Source organism: Geotrypetes seraphini, chromosome 3 (genome assembly GCF_902459505.1).
Source record: "Geotrypetes seraphini chromosome 3, aGeoSer1.1, whole genome shotgun sequence".
Classification (NCBI taxonomy): domain Eukaryota; kingdom Metazoa; phylum Chordata; class Amphibia; order Gymnophiona; family Dermophiidae; genus Geotrypetes; species Geotrypetes seraphini.
The window spans coordinates 120,437,833-120,463,229 of record NC_047086.1 but is presented as its reverse complement, the minus strand read 5'-3'; the positions used below and the strand labels follow the sequence as shown (position 1 = coordinate 120,463,229).

Here is a 25,397-nt window from a genome sequence, read left to right as displayed (position 1 = left end):
CCACAGACGCAAGTGACTGCACGCAGACTCCGGTGGCTTGAACAAGTTACTATGTCAGCTTAAAACGCACCGTGAAGGTAAGGGGGAGGGAGGGAGATGCTTGGACCACGTGAGGGGTGCCAAAGGTGGCGAGAGGGAAGGGTGGTGGTGGAAAGGATAGGAACAGATGCTGAAAGGAAATGAGGAACAGATAGTGGGGAGAAGACACTGAAGGGAAAGTGGAAGACAGAGTGGGGAATAGGTGCTGAAGGGCAATGGGGAAGAGAGAGTGGGGAGAAGACGCTGAAGGGAAATGGGGATGAGAGAGTGGGGAGAAGATGCTGAATGGAAATGGAGAAGAGAGAGTGGGGAGAAGACGCTGAAGGGAAATGGGGAACAGAGAGTGGGAAGAAGACGCTGAAGGGAAATGGGGGAACAGAGAGTGGGAAGAAGACGCTGAAGGGAAATGGGGAAGAGACAGTGGGGAGAAGACGCTGAAGGGAAATGGGGAAGAGACAGTGGGGAGAAGACGCTGAAGGGAAATGGGGAAGAGAGAGTAGGAGAAGACGCTGAAGGGAAATGGGGGAACAGAGAGTGGGGAGAAGACGCTGAAGGGAAATGGGGAAGGAGGGGTGGAGAGGAACAGATGCTGAAGGGAACTGGGGAAGGTGGGGTGGGGAGGAACAGATGCTGAAGGGAACTGGGGAAGATAGAGTGGGGCGAAGATGCTGAAGTGAACTGGGGAAGGGAAAGAGAGAGGGAAGGTGGGGTGGAGAGGAATAGACGCTGAAGGGAAATGGGGAAGAGAGAGTGGGAAGAAGGCGCTTAAGGGAAATGGGGAACAGAGAGTGGGGAGAAGATGCTGGAAGGGAAGAAGACAGAGATGCCAGACTATGGGGGGAGCGGAGCGAAGATGATGGGTGCAGATCAATGGGGGGGGGGGTGAAGGGAGAGGCACAGTAACAAAACAAATGGAAGACGCAGAGAGAAGACATAAAGTGGATGGAAGGAATTGAATGAGAAGATGAGGAAAGCAGAAACCAGACAAAGGTAGAAAAAAAAGTTTGTTTCTTTACTTTATTTGCTTTAGGAAATAGTATATTAGTTGTGTTGATAAAAATTTATAAACAAAGCCCTGCCAGCTGAACATCTCTTTCTCTAGTTCAGCAGCCAGAACTTTGATTTCTAAGGAAGTAATAAGCTAAATATTGCAGTACTGAGGCTTGTATGGATGCTGCGGGGATAGTAGTCGCGGGGACAGGGTGGGGACAGTAGTCGCGGGGACGGGGCAGGGACAGTGGTCGCAGGGATGGGAATTGGGCGGGGATAGTGGTCGCAGGGGCGGGGACAAATTTTTGTCCTGTATCATTCTCTAGTTTGAACTCACAACCTCAGGGTGCTGAGGCTGTAGCTTTAACCACTGTCCACTCTAGAAATCAAAATGTAGCAGAAATGATCCAAGTATAGGTCAATGAAGCCATTGTGATATCACTGATGAGGTTGCCTCTTATTGGTGGAATGAGGCATTATGATGTCACAATACTAGCGTTGGTTATCAGAGGCTGAATCTTTTCACACTATTTATTCAATTTTCTATACTGATTTCTCAGGAAAACATAATATTTTACATGGAAATTTATTCAGGTATTCAAGCATTTTCCCCTGTCTGTCTAGGTGGGCTCACAATGTATCTAATGTACCTGGGGCAATGGAGGGATTAAGTGACTTACCCAGGGTCACAAGGAGCAGGGTGGGTTTGAACCCACAACCTTAAGGTGCTGAGGCTGTAGCTTTAAGTTTCCAAGTTTATTATGAAATTTGATTTATCGCCTATTCAAAATTCTAAGCGATGTATAATTAATAAAAAAAATTACAGAGTTAGGGGAAACAGACATAACTAACAAAAACTAATTCTACTAAACATATTAAAATTCAACCTATGTATACAAAGTCAAACATAAGGAGAGTTAGAGAAGAAATACAATTAGGTTGTAAAAGAAACAATTAAGATAAAAAAAACATTGGGAAAGGGAAGAGACAAATCATTAAAAAATTGTGGATAAGTTAAAGGCATAAGCAATTCATTTAATCCTTGAATGCATCTTTAAAAAGAAAACCCTTAAGTTTGCTCTTTCCAAAACCCTTTCTTCTCTTAAATAGATTGGAAGGGCATTCCAAGCTTGAGGGGCCATAACTGAGAAGATAGATTGCCGCTGTGTATTAATAAATTTTAAAGAGGGAATGACCATTAAATGTTGGTCATTTGACTCTAGTAATCTAGATGAAGTATAAGGAATTAAAACTTTATAAATAAAAGCTGGGGTTTTAAATGTAAGCAAGCATAATTTGTACATTATGCGATGAGCAACTGGAAGCCAGTGTGCCTTCTCAAGTTAGGGGGTCACATGATCAAATTTTTTAGCCTTCTCAATAAGTTTTATTGAAGCATTCTGAATAATTTGTAAGCATCTAATTTCTTTTTGAGCTAGTCCTTTAGACAGGGCATTACAATAGTCGATTTTAGAAATGACCAGAGAATGAACCAGTATATTCAGGGATTTGGGACATAAAAATTTCGACACTGAGCGATTTTGGCGGAGTCTATAAAAAGTAGATTTAACAACATAACTAACATGATCGTGATAGATTAATTTATCATCAAAGATAATCCCGAGAATCCTGATCTTGTGAATCAACTTCAAAGAAATGCCTTTAATAGTGATTGGAGATGAAAGTGTATGACTGTCTTTCCAAGGAAAAAGCATGATATTTGTTTTATTAATATTAAGTGCCAATCTATTGGAATTGAGCCATTGATGAATTTGTTCAAGTTTTCCATTTATAGCTGATATTTCAAGGGAACTGTTGGGGTCAAGAGGATGTAAAAGCTGAATGTCGTCTGCATAAGCAAATACGGAGAAACCAATAGATTGACACAGGGTTATGAGAGGTGCAAGAAAGATATTAAATCGATCCCTGCAAAATTCCAAAAGGTGCTGAAAAACTTTCAGAGGTTGTATTATTGAAGAAGACAGTAGAAGAGCGATCATCAAAATAGGATTTAAACCAAAGCAAAACCTGATCTGAAATACTGATAGATTGAAGTCTATCTAATAAAAGAGTGTGGTCGATAGTATCAAAAGCTGATGAAAGGTCGATTGAAATCAAAAGAACAGATGTATGATGGTCTAGGTAATAAAGTATAGAAGTTGTCATGCCTATTAAAGAATGTTCCATAGAATGATATTGTCTAAAACCCATTTGGTTTGGGTGTAAGACATTTGTTTTTTTAACCATTGCGCCACACTCTCCTCTCTATAAAGGACAGTACGAGTTGAATACTCTTTATAAAATAGAACTTAGAGCCCATTCCAGTACCAAAATTTGGGTGCTGGTATTGTGACCGGGTGCGGCCAAGCTGTGCTTAGCAAGTGGCCTTACCCAGTGCACATAACCCTCAGCCGAGCGGTTATGTGAGGTTCTAATGGTAGCTTGGTATTGGAATAAAGGAAAAGCAACCAGTTCAGAGTCAGAGGTGCAATTTCTCAAGAATACTTTATTGAACAAAAAATCAAAACAAAACCTTAAATAGGCTCCTTCAGGTTTGTATCACCTAGTATCCTGGCAGCATTTAGAACACAAATAGTCAGTTCCCAGCTTACTGTCTCCAAAAGAGAGAGAGAGAGAAAAAAAAACAAACAAAAAAAAACCCTGGTTCTTAATGTAAAGCTTTCTTCAAACACAAAAACTTTCCAGCCTTGTCTCAAAGTAGTACACATTCTACATTTTCTCCTAGCTGCCATAACAGGAAAAGATCAGCTTGTTTCCATACTTTCAATAGTGGGCTGCTCTGTTTCCTCTATCTCCATATCATGTGCAAAGTCTTCATCAGCTAACTCAATGTCCTGTCCAAACACAGTTTCACCACTCTCTGTGACTTCTGTATCACCCACTTCTGCCTGGTCTGGTAGCCAGGAGGAAGACTGTGGCTTCTTAATTCCTTGGGCTTGCAATCTGTAACTTACAACTGGCTGACTGGCTCTGGCTTGCTGGGTTAGGAGCCGGTGTGTACTCCCACTGCTTCTGAGAAAGTTACTCCCTTTTCTCTCACTGCAGGAAGCTGATTAATCCTTCCTGTAGGTGTGTTGGTGTAGCCTGCTCTCACAGAGCTCCTCACCTGGCCTAAACCAATTTGGGACTGATTGGAAGTGGCTTGTATTCCAGCCCTGCTCTTTCCTGCCCCTGGCTGTAGGCTTGCTGGGACATGTAGTCTTTCCACTTGTTTCTTTATACTTGGCTTAGGTAAACCTAAACCAGATCTGCCCGCATTTGGCATGGCTTTAGGAGGTTTCAGTGTTGGAAGGCTTGGCTTATAAGTGTTCCTAGGGGCTGCTTCAGGAATACTTGCAAGGGTTTTAACCCTATTTCCCTTCTCTGGCAAGGCTTCTTCACTAAGAACAGGGGCGACCCTGTGACAGTATTTACACCATATAAACCTGGTATAAATTCCAATGCCCAACTCTTGGCATTTGTGTGCGGGAAAGGCACTATGCAAATTTTTGGAATACCCTTTCCCTGCCCCTAGCCATGCCCCCTTTTGAGTTGTGCAATAAGCTATAATACTAGATTCCTAGTATGTGTCGAGTTAGGATAAAAACTTGTACCAGAAAAAAGCAAGAAAACCAAAAAACAATTTGTACTATGACTATGGCATATTGTAGCCTGTTAACTGTATATTATGTTTGTTAACCTGTAACCTGTCCTGAGCTCTTTGGAGAGGACGGGATACAAAACAAGTTAAATAAATAAATATTTAGGCATGCAGAGTTATAAAATAGTGCTCAGGAAGATATGTGTGCAAATATTTAATAATGTATATTAACTACAATAATTGATTGTCCTTTGGAAGGCTACTTCGTCACAAGGCATATGGGGACAGACTTAAATATCTCAATCTGTATACTTTGGAGGAAAGGCAGGAGAGGGGAGATATGATAAAGACATTTAAATGCCTACATGGCATAAATGCGCATGCATCGAGTCTTTCATTTGAAAGGAATCTCTGGAATAAGAGGGCATAGGACAAAGTTAAGAGGTGATAGGCTCAGGAGTAATCTAACGAAATACTTTTTTACAGAAAAGGTGCTAGATGCATGGGACAGTCTCCCGGAAGAGGTGGTGAAGACAGAGACTGTGTCTGATTTCAAGAAAGCCTGGAATAGGCATGGTGGGATCTCTTAGAGCAGTGGTTCCTAACCCTGTCCTGGGGGATCCCCAGCCAGTCGGGTTTTCAAGATATCCCTAATGAATATGCATGAGAGAGATTTGCATACAATAAAAGTGACAAGTATGCAAATCTCTCTCATGCATATTCATTAGGGATATCTTGAAAACCTGACTGGCTGGGGGTCCCCCAGGACAGGGTTGGGAACCACTATCTTAGACAGAGGAAGGGATAATGGTTACTGTGGATGGGCAGACTGGATGGGCCATTTGGCCTTTATCTGCCATCATGTTTCTATGTTTCTATCTTAGGTCAGCTCCAAAATTTGAGCACCATATATACAATTCAGGAGATGTATCTATAAATAATGAGATTAAAATGGGGGTTCTCTTAGATCATCTTTATATTTTCATTTTCTTAATGCATGATTCATTCTAAGCTAATTGCCTTCAAACAAATAGATATGCCATTTTTTTTGAGTACAACAACTGAAAATTAGGGGCATAATAAAAAAATTTAAATATCCAAAAAACTGTCTAACTTGGCACTTGACGTCCTAATTGCAAGGATGTCCACATTCTGATAATTGAAAACGGTTTCTGGATGTCTAGTGAGACATTTAGCCCACTCTGCGTCCAGAGTTCAAAGGGGCGAGTAGAGAGGCATGCTATGAGCGGGCTTAGACGTGGACATCCTGCACCTATAATCAAATATTTTACAGGACGTCCTAGATGGAACTTAGACTTTTAGCCTAGACCTGTTTTAGAAGTATCTAAGTGCCCAAAATTGACCAGATGACCACTGGAAGGATAAAGTAATGACCTCCCCACATTCCCCCAGTGGTCACAGACCCCTTCCCACCCAACATACCATATGAAAAAATACATACCTGTCTTTAAAACAGCAGCATCTCATATAGGAAAGCCTACTAGAGTAGCACACAGGTATCTTAAATAGCCTGGTGAGTGGGCTAGTGATCCATAGAGAGGAGGACCCAGACCCAAAGCCACTCTAACCACTATATTTATGGTGTAAAATATGAACCCATCAAAACCCACCAAACCCCTACTGTACTGCCATATAGGCCACCTGCAGCCATAAGGGCTATTGAAGTGATAGACAGGAGGACATAGTAGGTATTGGTGGAGTTTTGAGGGGGCTTACCCTACATTATAAGGGGGTTATGGTGAGATGTACATGTGGCACCCTAAATGTGAATTTCACAGCAGTGACCTCTAAGGTGCCCCATTCTCTGTTGGCATGTCTATGTGGAAAGTCCATTACAAGGTTGGCCCCTCCTAGATCCAAATGCAGACTATTTGGACATTTCTTTGGTCAAAAATGGGGTATGTTTTTATGTTTTTGCGGCTTAGACGTCCTGGTGGACAAGTTATCTAAGTAGACAATTTTCCCCAAAAAATATTTTGGGATGTTTAGCTCTTCAGCTTTCGAAAATGATTGCTTCTGGCTCAGATCAATGGTCCATCTAGCCCAGTATCCCATCTTCGTGGAGGCCAATCCAAGTAACTAGTACCTGCAAAAACCCAAGTAGTAGAAGCATTCCATGCTACTAATACAGGGCAAGCCGTGGCTTCCCCCATGTCTATCTCAACAGTAGACTATTGACTTTTCCTCCAGGAAAAGGTTGTCCAAACCATTTTTAAAACAAGCTACATTAACTGCTCTTATCACATCCTCTGGTACCGCATTCAAAGCTTAACTTATCTCTGAGTGAAAAAATATTTCCTCTTATTGGTTTTAAAAGTATTACAGTACTCTGTAACTTCATTGAGTGTCCCCCCTAGTCTTTGTAAATCTTGAGGCAGTAAAATATTGATCCACTTGTACACATTCTACACCACTCAGGATTTTATAGACTTCAAGCATATCTTCCTTCAGCCATCTCTTTTCCAAGCTGAAGAGCCCTAACATCTTTAGTCTTTCCTTTTACGAGAGGAGTTCCATCCGCTTTATCAACTTGGTTGCTCTTCTTTGAACTTTTTCTAGTGCCGCTATATCTTTTTTGAGATAAGGAGACTAGAACTGTTGGGGGATTCCATCATCAGAGGCATTAACCTTGGAACACAAGGCGAGGACACCAAAATAGTGAAATGTCTTCCAGGATCCTCAGCTACCAGGAGTTACAGGCAAATAAAGACTATAATTAAGGAAGAAACTAAGGATTTTAACACTGATATTGTTATCCATCTGGGAACAAATGACCTGGCCAACAACTCCACACTTGCAGAACAGAAAGCTTATCGGGAGCTTGGTGAGGGCTTGAAACCTTTTGTGAAGACTTTAGCTTTTTCTGAAATACTGCCTGCATATGGAAAGGGAGAGCAAAGTGTGATAAACACAGATGGCTCAAAGCCTGGTGTCATCAAGAAGGCTTCAGGTACATAGGAAGATGGGAAATACATGGAAGGACAAGAAGCTATATTGCAACGATGGGCTACATATTACTACAGCAGGAAAAAGAAACCTTGCAGAGAAATTTAGACAATATGGGGTTCATAATAAAACAAAAGTCTAAAAATTGTCCTAAATAGCTACTTGGACGATCAAAAATCCTGATCGTCCAAGTACCCATAATCAAAGCTGGCTTTAGACGTATCTAAAACCAGCTTAGGCCTTTCCCCTGCCACTAAACACACAGAGAGAAAAGAGGCGTGTTTAGAGGAGAGGAAAGGGTGGGCGGTGGGCGGGAGGTGGGCCACTCTACACCTAGGCATGCAGAAGGTATAACTAAAACCTTATAAGTGCCTAGTCGGCACTTATATGTTTTTGACTTTGACAAAGTCAAAACAGGTCTAAGTGCCGAAAAAGGGGCCGCTGAGCTGATCATGGCTGCTGCGATCAGCTCAGAGGCCCCAGCAACCTGCCTACCCCCTACAGCAATAATCGTGGCAGGAGAGATGCCTCATCTCCCCTACGATTCCATCACTCCTCTACCCGAACAGCTGCGACCCGCGGCAGGAGAGATGCCCTATCTTTCCTGCCGCAGATCACGGCAGTTCAGGTAGAGGAGTGATGGCATTGCGGTAGGAGAGATGAGGCATCTCTCCTGCCGTGATCCATCACCCCCCCCACACACATCGGAGCAAGAGGGAGCCCAAGACCTCTTGCCCCGCGGCACCGACCCCCCTCCCGATTACGTTTGGGGCAAGAGGGAGCCCAAGCCCTCTTGCCTCGTGGCACCTTCGACCTCCCTGACGACATCGGGGCAAGAGGGAGCCCAAGCCCTCTTGTCCCGCGGCACCGATGACCCCCCCGATGACATCGGGGCAAGAGGGAGCCCAAGCCCTCTTGCCCCGCGGCACCGATGACCCCCCTGACGATATCGGGGCAAGAGGAAGCCCAAGCCCTCTTGTCCCGTGGCACCGACGAACACCCCGACGATATCGGGAAAGGAGGGATACCAACCCCTCCTGCCCTGCGGCACCGACGACACCCCCAACGATATCGGGGCAGGAGGGAGCCCAACCCCTCCTGCCCCACGGCACCGATGACCCCCTGATGATATCGGGGCAGGAGGAAGCCCAAGCCCTCCTGCCCAGGCGGACCCCCTAGCCCCCACCCCTCACTACAATATGGGCAGGAGGGATCCCGGGCCCTCCTGCCCTCAACACAACTCCCCCCCCAATCAGAATAGGCCCGGGAGTCTTAGGCCCCTCCTGTGGGCATGGCCTTAGGCACATGAGTCCAACCCTCCTGCCTCGATATCGTCGGGGGGTCGTCAGTGCCACAGGGCAGGAGGGGTTGGGCTCCCTCCATCCACGATATCGTCAGGGCGGGTCGTTGGTGCTACGGGGCAAGAGGGCTTGGGCTCCCTCTTGCCCCGATATCGTCGGGGGGGTCATCGGTGCCGCAGAGCAAGAGGGATGTGCTCCCTCTTGCCCCAATGTCGTTGGGGAGGTCGGGGGTGCCGCAGGGCAAGAGGGCTTGGGCTCCCTCTTGCCCCGATGTCATCGAGGAGGTTGGGGGTGCCGTGGGGCAAGAGGGCTTGGGCTCCCTCTTGCCCTGATGTCATAGGGGGGGTGGATTCTGTAATCGATGTTGTTTTTGACAGACACTGGTTACAGAATCCTGCTTTTAGGCGAAGGACTGGCTCCTCCTTCGCCTAAAAGCCCTTGTGTTGGATGTTTGGGGCTTAGGCGTTTTTTGGGTTCATTATGGGATATAAGTGTAGACGTCGTGGGGGTATAAGTGTTGACGTAGTGGTGGTCTGGGCGTTTAAACAGCTAAATGTAGAGGCAGGCCATAATAAAAAAAAAAAAACTCAATTTGGACGGGTTTTTTTTATTATGGATATTTTCCCTGCTTCTACTTTCAACGTTTAAGACCTTAGGCCAAAAGGGGACTTAGACGTCTTTTTTTATTATGCCCCTCTATGTTTCTAGGCATTTAAACTAGAAGGTGGGGGTGGTGTATGTATGAAGGACAATTATAGAGACCACCCCCGGCAATAGAAAAGATGTGATAGTAGTAAAGATTGCAACATAAACAATATCAGCAATTCATTTCTTAGTATTGCAACGGAAAGTGAAACGACACAAAAATCTATACGAAAAAGTAGATTACCACTGAAAATTAGCTGGAAAGCGATGACCACAAATGCTCACAGTCTAAGCAGCAAAGTTCATGATCTGCAAGCCCTGATGTTAGAGGTAGATCTAGATATTGTCGCTATCACAGAGACATGGTTCAGTGAATCACCTGGATGGGATGCAAACATACTGGGATATAATCTTTTTAGGAAGGACAGAGATGGTCAAAAAGGTGGAGGAGTAGCTCTCTATTGAAAGATCAATATCCAAGCGACCGAAATGCAAGGGACCCGGGGAAAGGAAGAAACGATATGGATCGCTCTGAAAAGAGAAGATGGAACTTCTATCTACGTGGGTTTAGTCTACAGACCTCTGACTCAATCGCAGCAAATTGATAAGGATCTGATTGTGGATATCCAAAAGTTTGGAAGGAAAGAGGGGGTTCTGCTGTTGGGAGATTTCAACCTGCCGGATGCGGACTGGAATGTTCTGTCTGCGGAATCGGAGAGAAGTAGGGAGATTGTGGATGCCTTTCAAGAGGCTCTGCTCAGACAAATGGTGACGGAACCCACGAGGGAAAAAGCGATATTAGATCTGGTCCTCACAAATGGAGAGAGTATCTCTAATGTTCGAGTGGGTGCTCACCTGGGAAGTAGCGATCATCAAACAGTTTGGTTTGATATAACGGCTAAAGTGGAGAGCGGCCGCACGATACTTAAAGTCCTAGATTTCAAACGTACGAACTTTAATGCAATGGGAGAGTACCTGAAGAAAGAGCTTTTAGGATGGGAGGACATAAGAGAAAGACAGTGGTCTAAGCTGAAAGGAGCGATAAAAATGGCTACCGACCTTTATGTGAAGAAAATCAATAAGAACAAGAGAAAAAGGAAGCCAATATGGTTCTCCAAACTAGTGACGGAGAAAATAAAGGTGAAAGAGTTGGCGTTTGTGAAATATAAAGAAACCCAAGAAGAGGAGTGCAGAAAGGACTACAGGGTGAAACTGAAAGAAGCCAAGAGAGAGATACGTCTGGCGAAAGCACAGGCGGAAGAACAAATTGTTAAAAATGTAAAAAAGGTAGACAAAATTTTTTTCAGATACATTAGTGAAAGGAGGAAGATGAAAAATGGAATTGCTAAACTAAAAGATGCTGGGAACCGATATGTGAAGAGTGATGAGGAAAAAGCAAATGTGCTAAACAAATACTTCTGTTCTGTGTTCACAGAAGAAAATCCTGGAGAAGGACCGAAACTGTCTGGCAAAGTTACACGAGAAAATGGAGTAGATTCTGCGCCGTTCACGGAGGAGAGTGTTTATGAGCAACTTGAAAAACTGAAGGTGGACAAAGCGATGGGACCAGACGGGATCCATCCCAGGATACTAAGGGAGCTCAGAGAGGACTTGTTCAACAAATCTTTGCAGACAGGAGCGATTCCTGGGGATTGGAGGAGAGCGGATGTGGTCCCTATTCATAAAAATGGTCACAGGGATGAAGCAGGAAACTACAGGCCAGTGAGCCTCACTTCAGTTGTTGAAAAAATAATGGAAGTGTTGCTGAAAGAAAGGATGTTGTACTTCCTTGAATCTAATGGGTTACAGGATCCGAAGCAACATGGCTTTACAAAAGGTAAATCGTGCCAAACGAACCTGATTGAATTTTTTGATTGGGTGACCAGAGAGCTGGATCGAGGACATATGCTAGATGTAATTTACTTAGATTTCAGCAAAGCCTTTGATACAGTTCCTCATAGGAGGCTGTTGAACAAACTTGAAGGGTTGAAGTTAAGGCCCAAAGTGGTGAACTGGGTTAGAAACTGGCTGTCGGACAGATGCCAGAGGGTGGTGGTTAATGGAAGTCACTCGTAGTAAGGAAAGGTGAGTAGTGGAGTCCCTCAGGGTTCGGTGCTGGGACCGATCCTGTTCAATATATTTGTGAGTGACATTGCTGAAGGGTTAGAAGGAAAGTGTGCCTTTTTGCAGATGATACCAAGATTTGTAACAGAGTAGACACCAAAGAGGGAGTGGAAAATATGAAAAAGGATCTGCAAAAGTTAGAGGAATGGTCTAATGCCTGGCAACTATAATTCAATACAAAGAAATGCAGAGTAATGCATTTGGGGATTAATAATCGGAAGGAACCATATATGCTGGGAGGAGAGAAGCTGATATGCACGGACGAGGAGAGGGACCTTGGGGTGATAGTGTCCGAAGATCTAAAGGCGAAAAAACAGTGTGACAAGGCAGTGGCTACTGCCAGAAGGATGCTGGGCTGTATAAAGAGAGGCATAGCCAGTAGAAGGAAGAAGGTGTTGATGCCCCTGTACAGGTCATTGGTAAGGCCCCACTTGGAGCATTGTGTTCAGTTTTGGAAACCGTATCTGGCGAAGGACGTAAGAAAACTTGAAGCAGTCCAGAGGAGGGCGACGAAAATGATAGGAGGCTTGCGCCAGAAGATGTATGAGGAGAGACTGGAAGCCCTGAATATGTATACCCTAGAGCAAAGGAGAGACAGGGGAGATATGATTCAGACATTCAAATACTTGAAGGGTATTAACGTAGAACAAAATCTTTCCAGAGAAAGGAAAATGGTAAAACAAGAGGACATAATTTGAGGCTGAGGGGTGGTAGATTCAAGAGCAATATTAGGAAGTTCTACTTTACGGAGAGGATGGTGGATGCCTGGAATGCGCTCCCGAGAGAGGTGGTGGAGAGTAAAACTGTGACTGAGTTCAAAGAAGCATGGGATGAACACAGAGGATCTAGAATCTAATATAATAAAGCCCTAAGCACGCATGTGCACTCCCACCTGTGTGCTCCCATTTTCTGTGCGCTGTAGGGCACCGCAGGTAGGAGTGCGCATGCGCGAGAATCCCCCGAGCCGGATGTCTGCCGTGAAGGCTGTCGGCAGCTGTCGGCAGCTGCAGGCCGCGGCGGAAGATGGCTGAAGCCTGGCTGGAGGAGGACAAGGAGGAGCTGTGGTTCAGAACGCCTATGCAGGTACGTTTAAGTAATGTAGATTGGTTGTCACATGAATAGTACTGATGAGGCCACCAGCAGCTCTGAAGAATTGAAGAACAGTGGCTTAGACACTCCTATCCTCCAATACCCACTACCCACTCCCCCCTACCCCAAACTGACATCGTACTTACAGACCCAATGCTCTGGAAACTGATACCGACACTCTGTACTGGGCTGGTGAAGGACCTTTAGCATCTGTGCTTGCTCAAGGCTCACTGGACTCCCTTTGAGAATCCCAGAGAGAGCAGGAGCCAGCAGTCCTTGAACATGCGCAGATGTTCAAGGCCTTTCAGCCCAGCCCAGAGCATCGGCATTGACTTCCAGAGCATCGGGACTATAAGTGCGATGTTGATCTGGGAGAGGGGGTGGGGGGCAGGTAGTGGAGGATAGAAGTGCTAAACATTGGGGGGGAAGGAGAGAGAGCAATATCAGTCATCATGGTGGAATAGCAGTGTTAGTCATTAGAGGGGGAGATATAGCAATGTCGGACATCTGGAGGGGTTGAAAATAGCAGTGTTGGTCATCGAGTGAGAAGGGGAAGAGAAAAGCACCGTCATCAAAAGGAAGTTTGAATATAAACCGAGACCCCTATTTTTGGGCCATTTTTTTGCCCCAAAATCTCAGTTTATATTTGAGTATATATGTTACTCAGAATATCTCTATTCTGGTTGCAACAAATATATTTTTGACAAATTTCAGTGAAATGAGACCTATACTGATATAAAATTATATTATTTCAATTCATTTCAATCTGTGAATAAAAGCACTACTGTTTCCTTCCTAGACAGGACTGTTGTGGTAGATGTTTTTCTTCCTCCACTCAAAGGTCTGTACGTGTTGGGCGTTCTTGAATTTCCAGTCAATTCCAGTAACATCCTAAGTGCTGCATGCATTGTGGTGGCAGGAGGTGAATTAAAAATTGGTAAGTGGAATAGACGTCGGTATGAGAGAGCAAGCAGCTCAATAATATGTGTTGGTGAAAAGTGACGACAGATTAGCCCTGAAGAAACGGCCTTTATGACCGTGAAACGTTGGCTAAAATTGAATTATCACTTGTATCCCCACAACTATGAGCGATAGCTATTTCAGTCCTGCTAAGTAAGGTAGTTTTGCACACCCTCTCCGGAAGTTTTTTGAGCCAATGATGTTGGTGGAGGAGGTTCGAGCTTTATGCCTTGCCTAAAAAAACCTGAGGCTTTTTCTTCCGTTGAGAGTGAGCTTTTCAACTTTAAAAGTGGAGCATTCTTTTGATTGTTTTGATTAAATGTTTGTTTTATAAATACAAATATATATATATATATATATATATATATATATATATATATATTCTGTAATATGTAATCAGAATAATTTTAAGAACCTCTGGGATATTTCCTGTTACAACATTTTTTACATAGTTTAATTACATATCAAAAGCAAAACATTTAGGCAATCAAGGATTTAGTTAAAATATAGATCAATATTCAATTTGAAAATTATATTACAAAGAGGATTTATAACCTGCATAATATACTTCAATAGTTCAATGCGGTTAACATCAAGATGTCTCTGTAAACATTCCAGGAAACTGCAAACGAAATAGAAAAATAATTTTAAAAATTATACAATTTCAAATAAAATAAGCTAGGCACTGTCAAGGTTCATATTTGTAACATATTCCTTTTTTAAATTCTTTATTGATTTTCCAACTATCAATAGTGCAATAAACAAGTAGATGTACATATAATAATTCAAGAAAAGCACATTCATCTTGCAGAAATACATGAGCAATCATTTTTGCCCCTCCCACCCACCCAAATGACTAATCAAGAAAAACACAAATACATAGATTCCCTTCAATAACATTTCCCTCCCCCCCACCCCCGGACTGGAAAAACTGAGACCGGTTAAATTATAATTTCTGGTGGGAATCATTATGCCATACTTTTAAACTGGAACGTATAAATGCACTACAAAAGGGACATTATAGGAAATTTAAGGATGTCTGGGAACCATTGACAAAATTCTGTAAGGGGTGACAATTGATTTTAATTTTAGCCCTTTGAGCATATTTGTAACATAGTTCTAAAATAAGTTAGTCTTTAACAATCTCCTAAAAATGGGATATTCAAAAATTGTTCTAATCGTAAAAAGAGGAAAGTTCCGTATAAAGGCAGATTGATAAGATAAAGAAGATGTTACGTTCATCGATTTAACATTATGTACGGAAGGAAAACAAAGTAAAAATTGATTCCTAGTGTTATAACGGGAACCATCATTCAGCGAATGAAAAAATTTCATTATATATGAAGGTAACAATCCATAAAAGAATTTAATGACCAGAATACAAAATTTAAATTTTACTTTGGCCTCAATGGGTAACCAATGTAGTTCAAGAAAATAAGGAGTAATAGACCCAAACCTGCGCGCAGAATAACTCAGCCTAATGGCATAGTTCTGCAATAATTGTAGTCTTTTCTTTAAAATGACAGATATCTAACATACACAGAAATACAGTAGTATACTTGTGATAGGAATAAAGCTCGGTCAAGAAGTTGAAATGTGACAAAATCAAATAATTTCTTGACAGTTCTAAGTTTATTTGTTTTGCTTTTTTAGCAGTAGAAAAGAGTTTTTGAGTATTTTTTCTTAACCTGAATGTCCATAAAAAGACAGCTGCCCACTCCTACACTTAAGATTCGGGATGAGGGATCTGTTGGAATCTCTTTGTCCCCCAGAACAACTTGAGGACTGGAGGGGCATTTGAAATGTGACATTAACTGCAGTAATAATAATAATAATAATAATAATTTATTTTTATATACCGCCAAACCATCAGTTTGTGGCAGTTTACACAATGGTATTACAGTAGGGAATAGAAACACAAAGTCATAAAACAATTTTTTTAAATAGAAGAAAACACAATTCAGAATAAAAGCCCCCCTCTGCTCTGCTATCCTGGGCTCAAATGTCTGTGAAAATCTGAAACTGTACAAGAGGGTGCTGAAAAGTTCTCAGCCCAATCAAGAAGAGAATGACGTGGGCATGGTTCAATCAAAGACCTGAAACAATGTCAAAAGATAGAATTTTGTTTCTGCAGATTGGCACTTGATTAAAGAAGATAACTCTCTTTTCAGTTACAGTGGTAAAATAACGCTCAGAATTTAGGAAGTTTGGTTGGTTGGGCTGAGAACCTTTCAGCACACTCTCATAATAGAGGCTAGAATGTACTGAGTTTTTTTTTTTTTCATATCTGTAGATGGTGGGAGGGGGTCATGACCACTGGGGAAATAAGTGTGTGTATGTGGGAGGGGTCATGCCTTAATCTCTCCAATGGTCATCTGGTTAGTTTAGGCACCTTTTGACCCTTATTTGTTTTTTTTTAAACAGGTTTAGCTCCAAATATCTAAAAAAAAAAAAAAAAGCCCTGAACATTTTGTTAAAGGTTTGATTATCTCTGTGGGATGTCCAAGTCCTAAGTCTGCCCTAAGCCCACCCAAAACATGCCTCTAATACACCCCTTAAGATTTAGATGCACTGGAGTCAAATAACCAGAAAGACATATGGAAAGTCAAGTTTGAAAATGCCCACTTATACGTTTTCACTAGTGCCAGTTTATGCTTTCTTTTAGACGTCTATCTCTTTTGGGAAAATGAGCCTGATAGTATATTAAACATTAGATTTTCCAATCCATAAAAACTTACTTATCCTTTTGCTAAGGTGCAGTAGCTGATTTAGAGTGCACACTAAATGCTAACGCGCGCTAATGCATCCATAGGATATAATGGATGTGTTGGCATGCATTAGCATTTACTATGCGCTAAAATGACTAGCGCGCCTTATTAAAAGGACCCCTAAGTGTTTAGTTGTAGTTTATGTACATTTATTCTGGATTTAATTAATTGTAAGCAACCTAGAAGACTAGGCCCAGTTGCACTAAAGCCAGCGATCATCGCTAAACCTGTTTTGACAGCTTTAGCGATGATCGCATTTGCCGACCCAGTGCAGAAAACAGCTCACCACGTGGCTTTCTGCACGATCGCTCATTCTCCGATCCGACCATGCAAACAAGCTCATTAATATTAAAATGACATTAATATTGAAATGCGATTGATGCAGTACCATGGCTTCCCAATGCACAAAAGAAAGTGATTGCTTTTAGCAATCCATAAAAAGTGACCTGTCTAACCATAGTTTAGCCCCTTTTTTAAATGGGCACAGATGATATACCGGCAGACATGATCTGGAGCTCCTTTCAGGATTTAGAGTGGAATGATTATATCAGATTATATAACAAATACTCTAGATCTTATTGCGTTCTGGACTCATGCCCCCCAGAAATTATGAAAGCAGCACCTTTAGAATTTAAATTATCACTGATGCAATACTTGGCTTACAACCTAAACAATGGGAAGTTTCTCTCTAATAACGGTCACATTATTATAACCCCAATTCTAAAAAATCGTAAAGTATCCTCAGCCCTAATATCCAACTATAGACCGGTAGCTTCCATTCCGTTTATTATAAAAATTATGGAGGGATTGGTTCACACCCAACTGATGAACCCATCTTGATCAATTCTCTCTCCTCCATGAAACTCAATCTGGTTTTAGGCCATTATTCAGTACGGAGACAGTAATTGCGGCTATCTTAGACAATTTGCACCTACTGTTTAGTAAAGGCCTTAATGCCCTGATAATGCAATTCGATATGAGTTCTTCCTTTGATCTAGTGGACCACATGAAACTGCTGCAATGCCTAGATGCCATTGGTATCTGGGATAAGGTGCTGAACTGGTTCAGTGGCTTCCTTATATCCCGCACCTATCAGGTTCATTTTAATTATGAGCTTTCCGACACCTGGAGCAATCCATCCGGTGTGCCCCAAGGCTCTCCACTATCCCCATTGCTCTTCAACGTCTACATGTCCTCACTGGGCACGAAGCTAACCCAGCTTGGGATAAAACTATTTAGTTATGCAGATGATTTTACGATTATCATCCCATTCACCAATTCTGTCTCCGAAACTATTCTCAAAGCTTCAGAAGCTATAAACATGATGGAACAATGGATGACAAACTTTAGGCTCAAACTTAATTCAGATAAAATGACTTTTTTCATTGCTTCACCACATCCACTTGACATTAAATCACCCCTCTGTATCAATAACCTTAGTTACCCTATCCAGCCCTCCATAAAGATACTAGGTGTAACTCTGGATCAATGCCTAACCATGAAAGACCAAGTAGATTCCTTAATCAGAAAGGGATTTTTCACTCTCTGGAAACTCAGATCCCTTAAAGCTTATTTTGTTATATCGGTTTTTAGAATCCTAGTCCAATCCCTCATACTAAGCCTGCTTGACTACTGTAACATCGCCTATTTGGCAATTTCCCAAAAAAATATGCGACGCCTACAACTGTTGCAGAATGCGGCAGTCAGACTAATCTTTGGACTAAAAAAATTTGACCACGTGACACCCTACTACCGGCAGCTACATTGGCTGCCGATGAAGGCACGCGTAAAGTTCAAAATTGCCTGTTTCTGCTTTAAAGCATTACACGGACTTGCCCCCAAATACATTACTGACCTTTTCTCCTTCTCAACCAACAGACACAAGAGAAGTTCACATTCCAACTTCGTTTCCCCCCCAGTGAAAGGTTGCAAACTGAAAAAACACCATGAATTCCTTCTCTCACACCAAGCAGCATCATGGGGTAAAGACCTAGAACAATTACTTTCGCCCTCTACTTATGAGGAATTTAGGAAACGTCTAAAAACACACCTGTTCCTAAAACATCTTGGCAACTAATCCACTTATCTCTTTCCTCTCAATAGCGACCTACTGTCCTTTTGATCACTTTTCTCCTCAACAATGAATTTCCTGTCTAATTACTTCTCTTTCTTCTTCCCCTCTTGAAGTCAGTCAATTTGTACCTTTGCTTAATCTTTTGTAAACCACATAGAACTTCACGGTATTGCGGTATATAAGCTGTTATTATTATTATTATTATTATTACAATATCTGCTACATATAAAAAAAAGAAAAAAGCACTCTCCACTAAAGATGGCCCTCCCCAAAGTCCCAACCCCTCCAGATGAACCGGCACTGGAAACCAACCCCCCTCACAGCATCGAAAATGGCAGGAGGAATGCCCACTCCCTCCTGCCAGGCTGACCACCTTCTCCTGTGGCATCGAAATGGCAGGAGGGATGTCCACTCCATCCTGCCATTGAATGCTTACCCCTGAACCATCCCCTATCCTCACCCTTCCCCCTACAAAAATAGGCAGGAGGGATCACCATTCCCTACTGCCACTGGACTCTCCCCTGAACCCCCATATCTTTTTTTTGAAGATGGAAGCAGGAGGGAAGCATGGGTCCCTTCACCTTCATATCCCACCAATCCAAAATGGTAGACCTTCCCTCCTTGGTGCATCATGTGATGCACGGGGAGGGGCCTTAGATGTCTGAGCCAATCAGGGCTTTGGGCTCCTCCCTCTGTATCCCATATGATGCAGGGAGAATAGTCTAAGGCATCTGAGCCAATCAGGGCCATAAAGGTGGAGGGACCAGTGCTTCCCTCCTGCTTCCATCCTAAAAAAAAAAAAAAAGTACGATGGGTTTGGGGGAGCATCCGGTGGCAGGAGGGAGTGGGTGCATGGTAATCATCTGATTCCCAGTGTTCATCTTTGCTCGTCAGGGAGGGCAGTCATCAGTGAGGTGGGGGGCTTTTTCCTGCTCCCCCTGTCCATCAATACCTGTCCAGCAGCACCCCTTCACTGCTCCCCCTGTCCAGCAGCATGCCTTCTCCCTTCCTTTTACCTTCATCCCTGTTTAGCAGCACCCCTTCCCTGCTCCCCCTGTCCAGTAGTACCCCTTCTCCTTTCCCTGCTCCCCCTGTCCAGCATCCGCTAGTCCAGGCAGAATCGGGGCTTTTGCTAAGCCGACCCACCTCGCATTATCGAAGTGGGCCAGCCTAGCAAATGCCCCGCAGCTGCTGCTTTTGCTGGTCCGGGGGTGAGAAGAGGTGTCCCGCAGCAGCAGCGCAGGAAGTCAGCCGGTATCGGAGATCGGGGCAGAAGGCAGGCAGTGCGCATGTGCGGCATGGAAGCACACATCACAATGGCAGGGATCAGGGCATCATAAGTGCGCATGCGCGCTTAGGGTTTTATTATAGAGGATGACTGGGTATATCAAATTGTTGGCAGGGCGGCATTGTGTGTTGAGGATAGTATGCAATAAAGTAGGATAAAAGTGCTGCAATAAATCGTTTTGTTTCAAGGGGAAGAGTGTAGCAATAAGATTTTTTTTTGTACCTGACCAGAATGTGAAACAGACTGTGAAATACTAAAGAGATTAAAATTACAAAAATGATAATGGAAAATTCAACTCCCTATCATATATATATATATATATATATATATATTTTTTTTTTTTTTAGTTCTTCAACCTGTACATATTGAGCTACAGTTTGTGTAATAAATAACTTAAATGACTGCATCATGGAATAACTTTTGATAGAGATGAGTAAAGTAGAAACGGTTTTAGATCTTATTCTCACTGGAATGGAGAACCTGTTGCAAGACATAACAGTGGTGGCACAGTTTCCAATAGTAATTATAATACAATTATTACTGGAGAGAGAATAACTTATAAGTAAAACTACTGCAGTAGTATTAAGTTTAAGAGGGGAAACTCATGAGACAACAAGAATATTATCTCATGATGCAATGAGAATATTGTTTAGACCAGTGGTTCCCAACCCTGTCCTGGAGGACCACCAGGCCAGGCGGGTTTTCAGGATAGCCCTCATGAATATGCATGAGAGAGATCTGCATATAATGGAGGTGCCAGGCATGCAAATCTGCTCCATGCATATTCATGAGGGTTATCCTGAAAACCTGACTGGCCTCGTTGTCCTCCAGGACAGGGTTGGGAACCACTGGTTTAGATTGTGAAAACCTCTGCACTAGACTTCTTTTGAACAGCTATGGGGGGGAGGGGGCTCAGCAAATCAATAGCTTGCAGTAAGTTTGAACTGCATAATGCTCTCTATCTTGTGAGAAGAGAGTAGGAATTTGGGCAGTACGTAGTTCACTCAGAGCAGCATGATACAGATTGTTCTGCCCCCACTTTATGTGGCTATTTGCACAGTTTCTTATATAAGAATAAGTCTGAACCTTTCTTTAATCTGTGAAAGATGCTTGAATTATATCAACATGTGTTTCTTATTTAATAGGTACTTCTCAATATCCTTTGGAAAAAGAACAAAAAATAGAGGTTGTTCTTCGTGCTTCTGAGGGAGTCTCTTGTGGCCGCCTAGATGGAGTAAATGTAGGGCCAGGAACAATAGGTAATGTTATGTTATGTGCAATCTTCTATCCCCCCCAAATCCTCACAAATCAGAGTTCTAGGTAGGTTACAAGCAGCATATTGCTTCATAGATTTATACATAGAATCATACATGTTACATAGAGTTATACATGTTCCATAAAATTATACATGTAATGAAAAATAAAGCATCTAAAACAGAGGTAACCATTAACACTGTCCTTCTGTAGTGTAAACATTTATTACAAAGTTCGAGTCTCTTTAATCCTCTAACAGGGACTTCTTGAAAAGCCATGTTTTCAGACTTTTGCAGAACAGTGCATATACAGTGGATGCATGGATTTCGATGGGAAGTGAGTTCCATACTTTTGCAATTTGGTAGTTAAATGATTTGCTATGAGGCATCTTGTATTTTATATATTTCATAGTTGGGAATGACAGAATCAAGCGGTCAGAGTTACGATGATTAGTAGATATACTTAATAGTTCAGTAAATCTTGGGAAGCTTTTAGGGACGCCACCATATAGTGTTTTGAATGCTAAGCAATATATTTTGAATTCTATTCAATTTTCTATCAGTAGCCAGTGTAGCTCTATAAGCATGGGTGTGACATGGTCAAATCTTGATTTGTAGAGCACGCGTTTTGCCATGTATCAGAGTTTCTTTTATTTGTTTCATGGAAATTCCTGAAAGTAGTGCATTGCAGTAGTCCAATGCAGACAGTGTGGCCAACTGTACTTGTATCCTCAAGTGTCATAGGAAGATGTAAGATTTGACCCTCCTTAATTTCTGTAGTGTAAGAAAGGACTAAATTGTTAACATGATCTTCAAAACTCAGCAAGCTCTCTAAAGTGACTCCCAGAACGCTTGAGGATTTCTCAGTGTTAAAGCTAGTGCCATTTGTCAGATCAACGGTAGATGGAATTAGATGTGTGTGTCATCTAAACCAGTGATTCCCAACCCTGTCCTGGAGGAACACCAGGCCAATTGGGTTTACAGGCTAGCCCTAATGAATATGCATGAGAGAGATTTGCATATGATGGAAGTGATAGGCATGCAAATTTGCTTCATGCATATTCATTAGGGCTAGCCTGAAAACCCAATTGGCCTGGTGTTCCTCCAGGACAGGGTTGGGAACCACTGATCTAAACCATAAGTTTGTTTTTTCAGTGTTTAGTTTGAAGCAGTCTTATCGACCATTCTTGCACTGTAGTTAACACTCAGGACAGTATGGTAGCCATGTTTGCTTGGTTAATAGAAAAACATCATCAGCATGTAAAAAAGAGCCATTCTTCAGGTCTGCGAATGATCAAATTTAGTGTGGTCATAAAGATATTGTACAGCTGTGGTGAAATAGGAGCAACAGAGTGTGATATACCGTATGAAATTCTGCTGAGAAATCAAATTGTAATAGCATCATTTGTTCACCTGTACTTAATACTGATCGTACACTAGATACCAGATCTAACAAGCATGTTTCTATATTGTATAAGTTTCTAAACCCATGTTGGGAGGGTGATAGTAGATTCCAGTTTATAATATAGTCTTTAACTGGGAGGCGACTACAAACTCTATCAATTTTGTCATAAAAGGTATGCTTGCTACCGGTCTGTAGCTTGCTGGATAAGAATGGTCTATGTCTGCATCTTGTGGGAAAGGTGTAGGTAAGATTTCTCCAAATTCCTCTGAAAACCATCTTTATCTTAGTGTAGAATTAACCTTTTTGAGTAGTCAGTTCAGCATTTCTTCTAGCATATCTTGGTATAGGTGGGGTGGGCATAGATCCAGTTGGCAACCCATTCCAGATAGTCTGTTCATGAATGGTCTTAATTCCATTGCTGTGACAGTATTAAAATCTGTTAAAACTCTGTCCATTTGTATATCTAATGAGCTACTTTCAGAGTTGGCATCATCTAGTTGATTAGAGTGTTTCCAAATAACATACATATATTCTCAGTCTTTTTTGCAAAGTATAAAACCAATGAGTAGGGGGCTCTATGTTTGAGGCAGTCACCGATGAACAGTCTGTTAGTTTTGTCAGAATTTTGAACATTTTCCTTAAATCTGGTTTATCTACCCTGATCATATCTGAGTAATGTATGTGTTTGTGTTGTTTTAATTGACTGTTATAATGCATATGTTGTTTCCTCCATTTATCTCTAAGCGATTGATTTCCTTACTTCCACCAAGCTCTTTCTAGTTTTAAGATACTCAGTTCTGCCAAGTAGCACAGTTTTTTTGTCACTTCTAGGTAATTTTCACTCTTCTAAAGGAGCTAATTTGAATTCTATTAATTTCATCCACATTATACAATTTTGAGTTCATTGTTTGTAGAGAGGGCCCCAGCTTTTCCCAGGCTGTATATAAAGAGGAGTAACCAGCAGAAGAAGGCCTATATAGGTCATTGGTGAGGCCACACTTAGGGCCTCTTCTTTTAAACTGTGCTAGCAGTTTTCTAGTGCGGGGAGCCACGATGAATGGCCCGAGCTGCTCCCAACGCTCATAGAGTTCCTATGAGCTTCGGGAGCAGCACAGGCCATTCAGCGAAGCTCACTGCGCTAAAAACTGCTAGCGCAGTTTAATAGAAGAGGGCCTTAGTGTATTGTGTTCAGCTATGGAGGCTGTATCTAGCAAAGGATATAAAAAGATTTAAAGTGGTCCAGAGGAAGGCAATGAAAATGGTAAGGGGTTTGAACCAAAAGAAGTACAATAAGAGACTGTAAGACCTATATATGTATACTCTGGAGGAGAGGAGAAGCAGGGGAGATATGACACAGACGTTTAAATGCTTAAAGGTATTAATATAGAACCAAATCTTTTCTGGAGCAGGGAAAATGGTAAAACAAGAGGGCATAACTTGAGGTTGCAGTGAGTAAGACTTAAGAGTAGTGTTAGGAAATTATTTTTCACAGCGAGAGAGGTGGATGCTTAGAATGCCCTCCCAAGGGAAGTGATTTGGAATTATCAGGAAATGAATGGAAAACAAAGATGAAAATGTTAAAATGCCCTTGTAGTGCTCTGTGGTATGGCTACACCTCGAATACTATATGCAATTCTGTCCACCATAATCTCAGAAAAAAAAAAAAAAGATATAGCAGAATTATAAAAGGTAAAGAGAATTGTGATAAAAATGATAAAAGAGATGGGACGACTTCCCTATGAGGAAAGGCTAAAGTGGCTAGGACTCTTCAGCTTGGAGAAAAGACGACTCAGGGGTGATATGATAGAGATCTAAAAAATAATGAGTGGAGTGGAAAGGGTTTACTGTTTCCAAAAATACTAGGAGGCATATGATGAAGCTACTAAGTAGTAGATTTAAAACAAACCGGAGAAAATATTTCTTTACTCAACGTGTAATTAAGCTCTGGAATTTGTTGCCAGAGAATGTGGTGAAATCAGTTAGCTTAGCAGGGTTTTAAAAAAGGTTTGGATAATTTCCTAAAAGAGAAGTCCATAGACCATTATTGAGATGGCTTGGGGAATCCACTGCTTATTCCTAGGATAAGCAGCATAGAATCTGTTTTGTTACTTGGGATCTAACTAGGTAGTTTGGACCTGGGTCGACCATTGTTGGAAACTGGATACTGAGCTTCATGAACCTTCAGTCAGTCCTGGTATGCAATTCTTATGTTCTTATCTGCATATGAGAAGAGCCATAAGATGGTCTTGACGAAGTGACATTCTGTAATACAGAACACTAGAATAATGCAGCAGATATAATATAGATTTAGCCCCAGAGTTCTGCTTATGATGGTCTTTATTTCTCTGTTTATCTCTGTTTTGCTTTCCCATGCAGGCAAGAGGAACAATCTGTTATACCTAGAAGGGCTGCTAACTCTCCTAAATATAGCAGACTACTACAACCCTAGGTGTATTTATAAGTTCCATGTAAGAATTGATCTCCTACATGGACTCTGAGCAAACAAGTGGCTTCTCTCTCTGGATAGTGTTGTTGATTGTTTTAAATCATGTTTTAGATTTTAAGGTGAGGTGATATTTCAAAAAATAGGAAATAAGTAAAAATTAAAGTAAAATAATGGCAATTCTTATGCTCTTATGACCTATTCTCTTATTACTCTAGATCATGTATCGCAAAATGTAGTATGCCTTACGAGATTTCAGGTGTGCTGTGAGACTTCGGGGAGGAGGAGAGGTACCAGCTGACTGCCTACATGGCGAGAGGCACATCCTGAAGGCCGTCAGCTGCCATCAGTGCCTCTCCTCTCTGGTGTCTCTCCATCTTTCCACATCTCTTCTTTTTCAGGACTGCCCACTGGCAGCTCAGGACCCTGTCTGGAGGGCATCAACGCATG

General features: G+C 42.1%; 1 protein-coding gene across 13 annotated transcripts in view; it reads left to right on the top strand.

The window, feature by feature from the left end:
- Positions 1–25,397, top strand: part of PKHD1 (PKHD1 ciliary IPT domain containing fibrocystin/polyductin) — an 800,857-nt gene that overhangs the window by 557,298 nt on the left and 218,162 nt on the right. For 10 of the 13 annotated variants that reach the window (XR_004538726.1, XR_004538727.1, XM_033936724.1 and 7 more), the window contains 2 exons: positions 13,556–13,693; positions 20,992–21,105. The exons of 1 other annotated variant lie outside the window; for it this stretch is intronic. Coding sequence is in view for 10 of the 12 variants with exons in the window: in XM_033936724.1 (XP_033792615.1) it covers positions 13,556–13,693; positions 20,992–21,105 (252 nt within the window). In the remaining 2 variants the exon portion in view is untranslated. The remainder of the gene's footprint in view (positions 1–13,555; positions 13,694–20,991; positions 21,106–25,397) is intronic. 2 more of the 13 variants (XM_033936716.1, XM_033936719.1) reach the window with 2 other exon arrangements.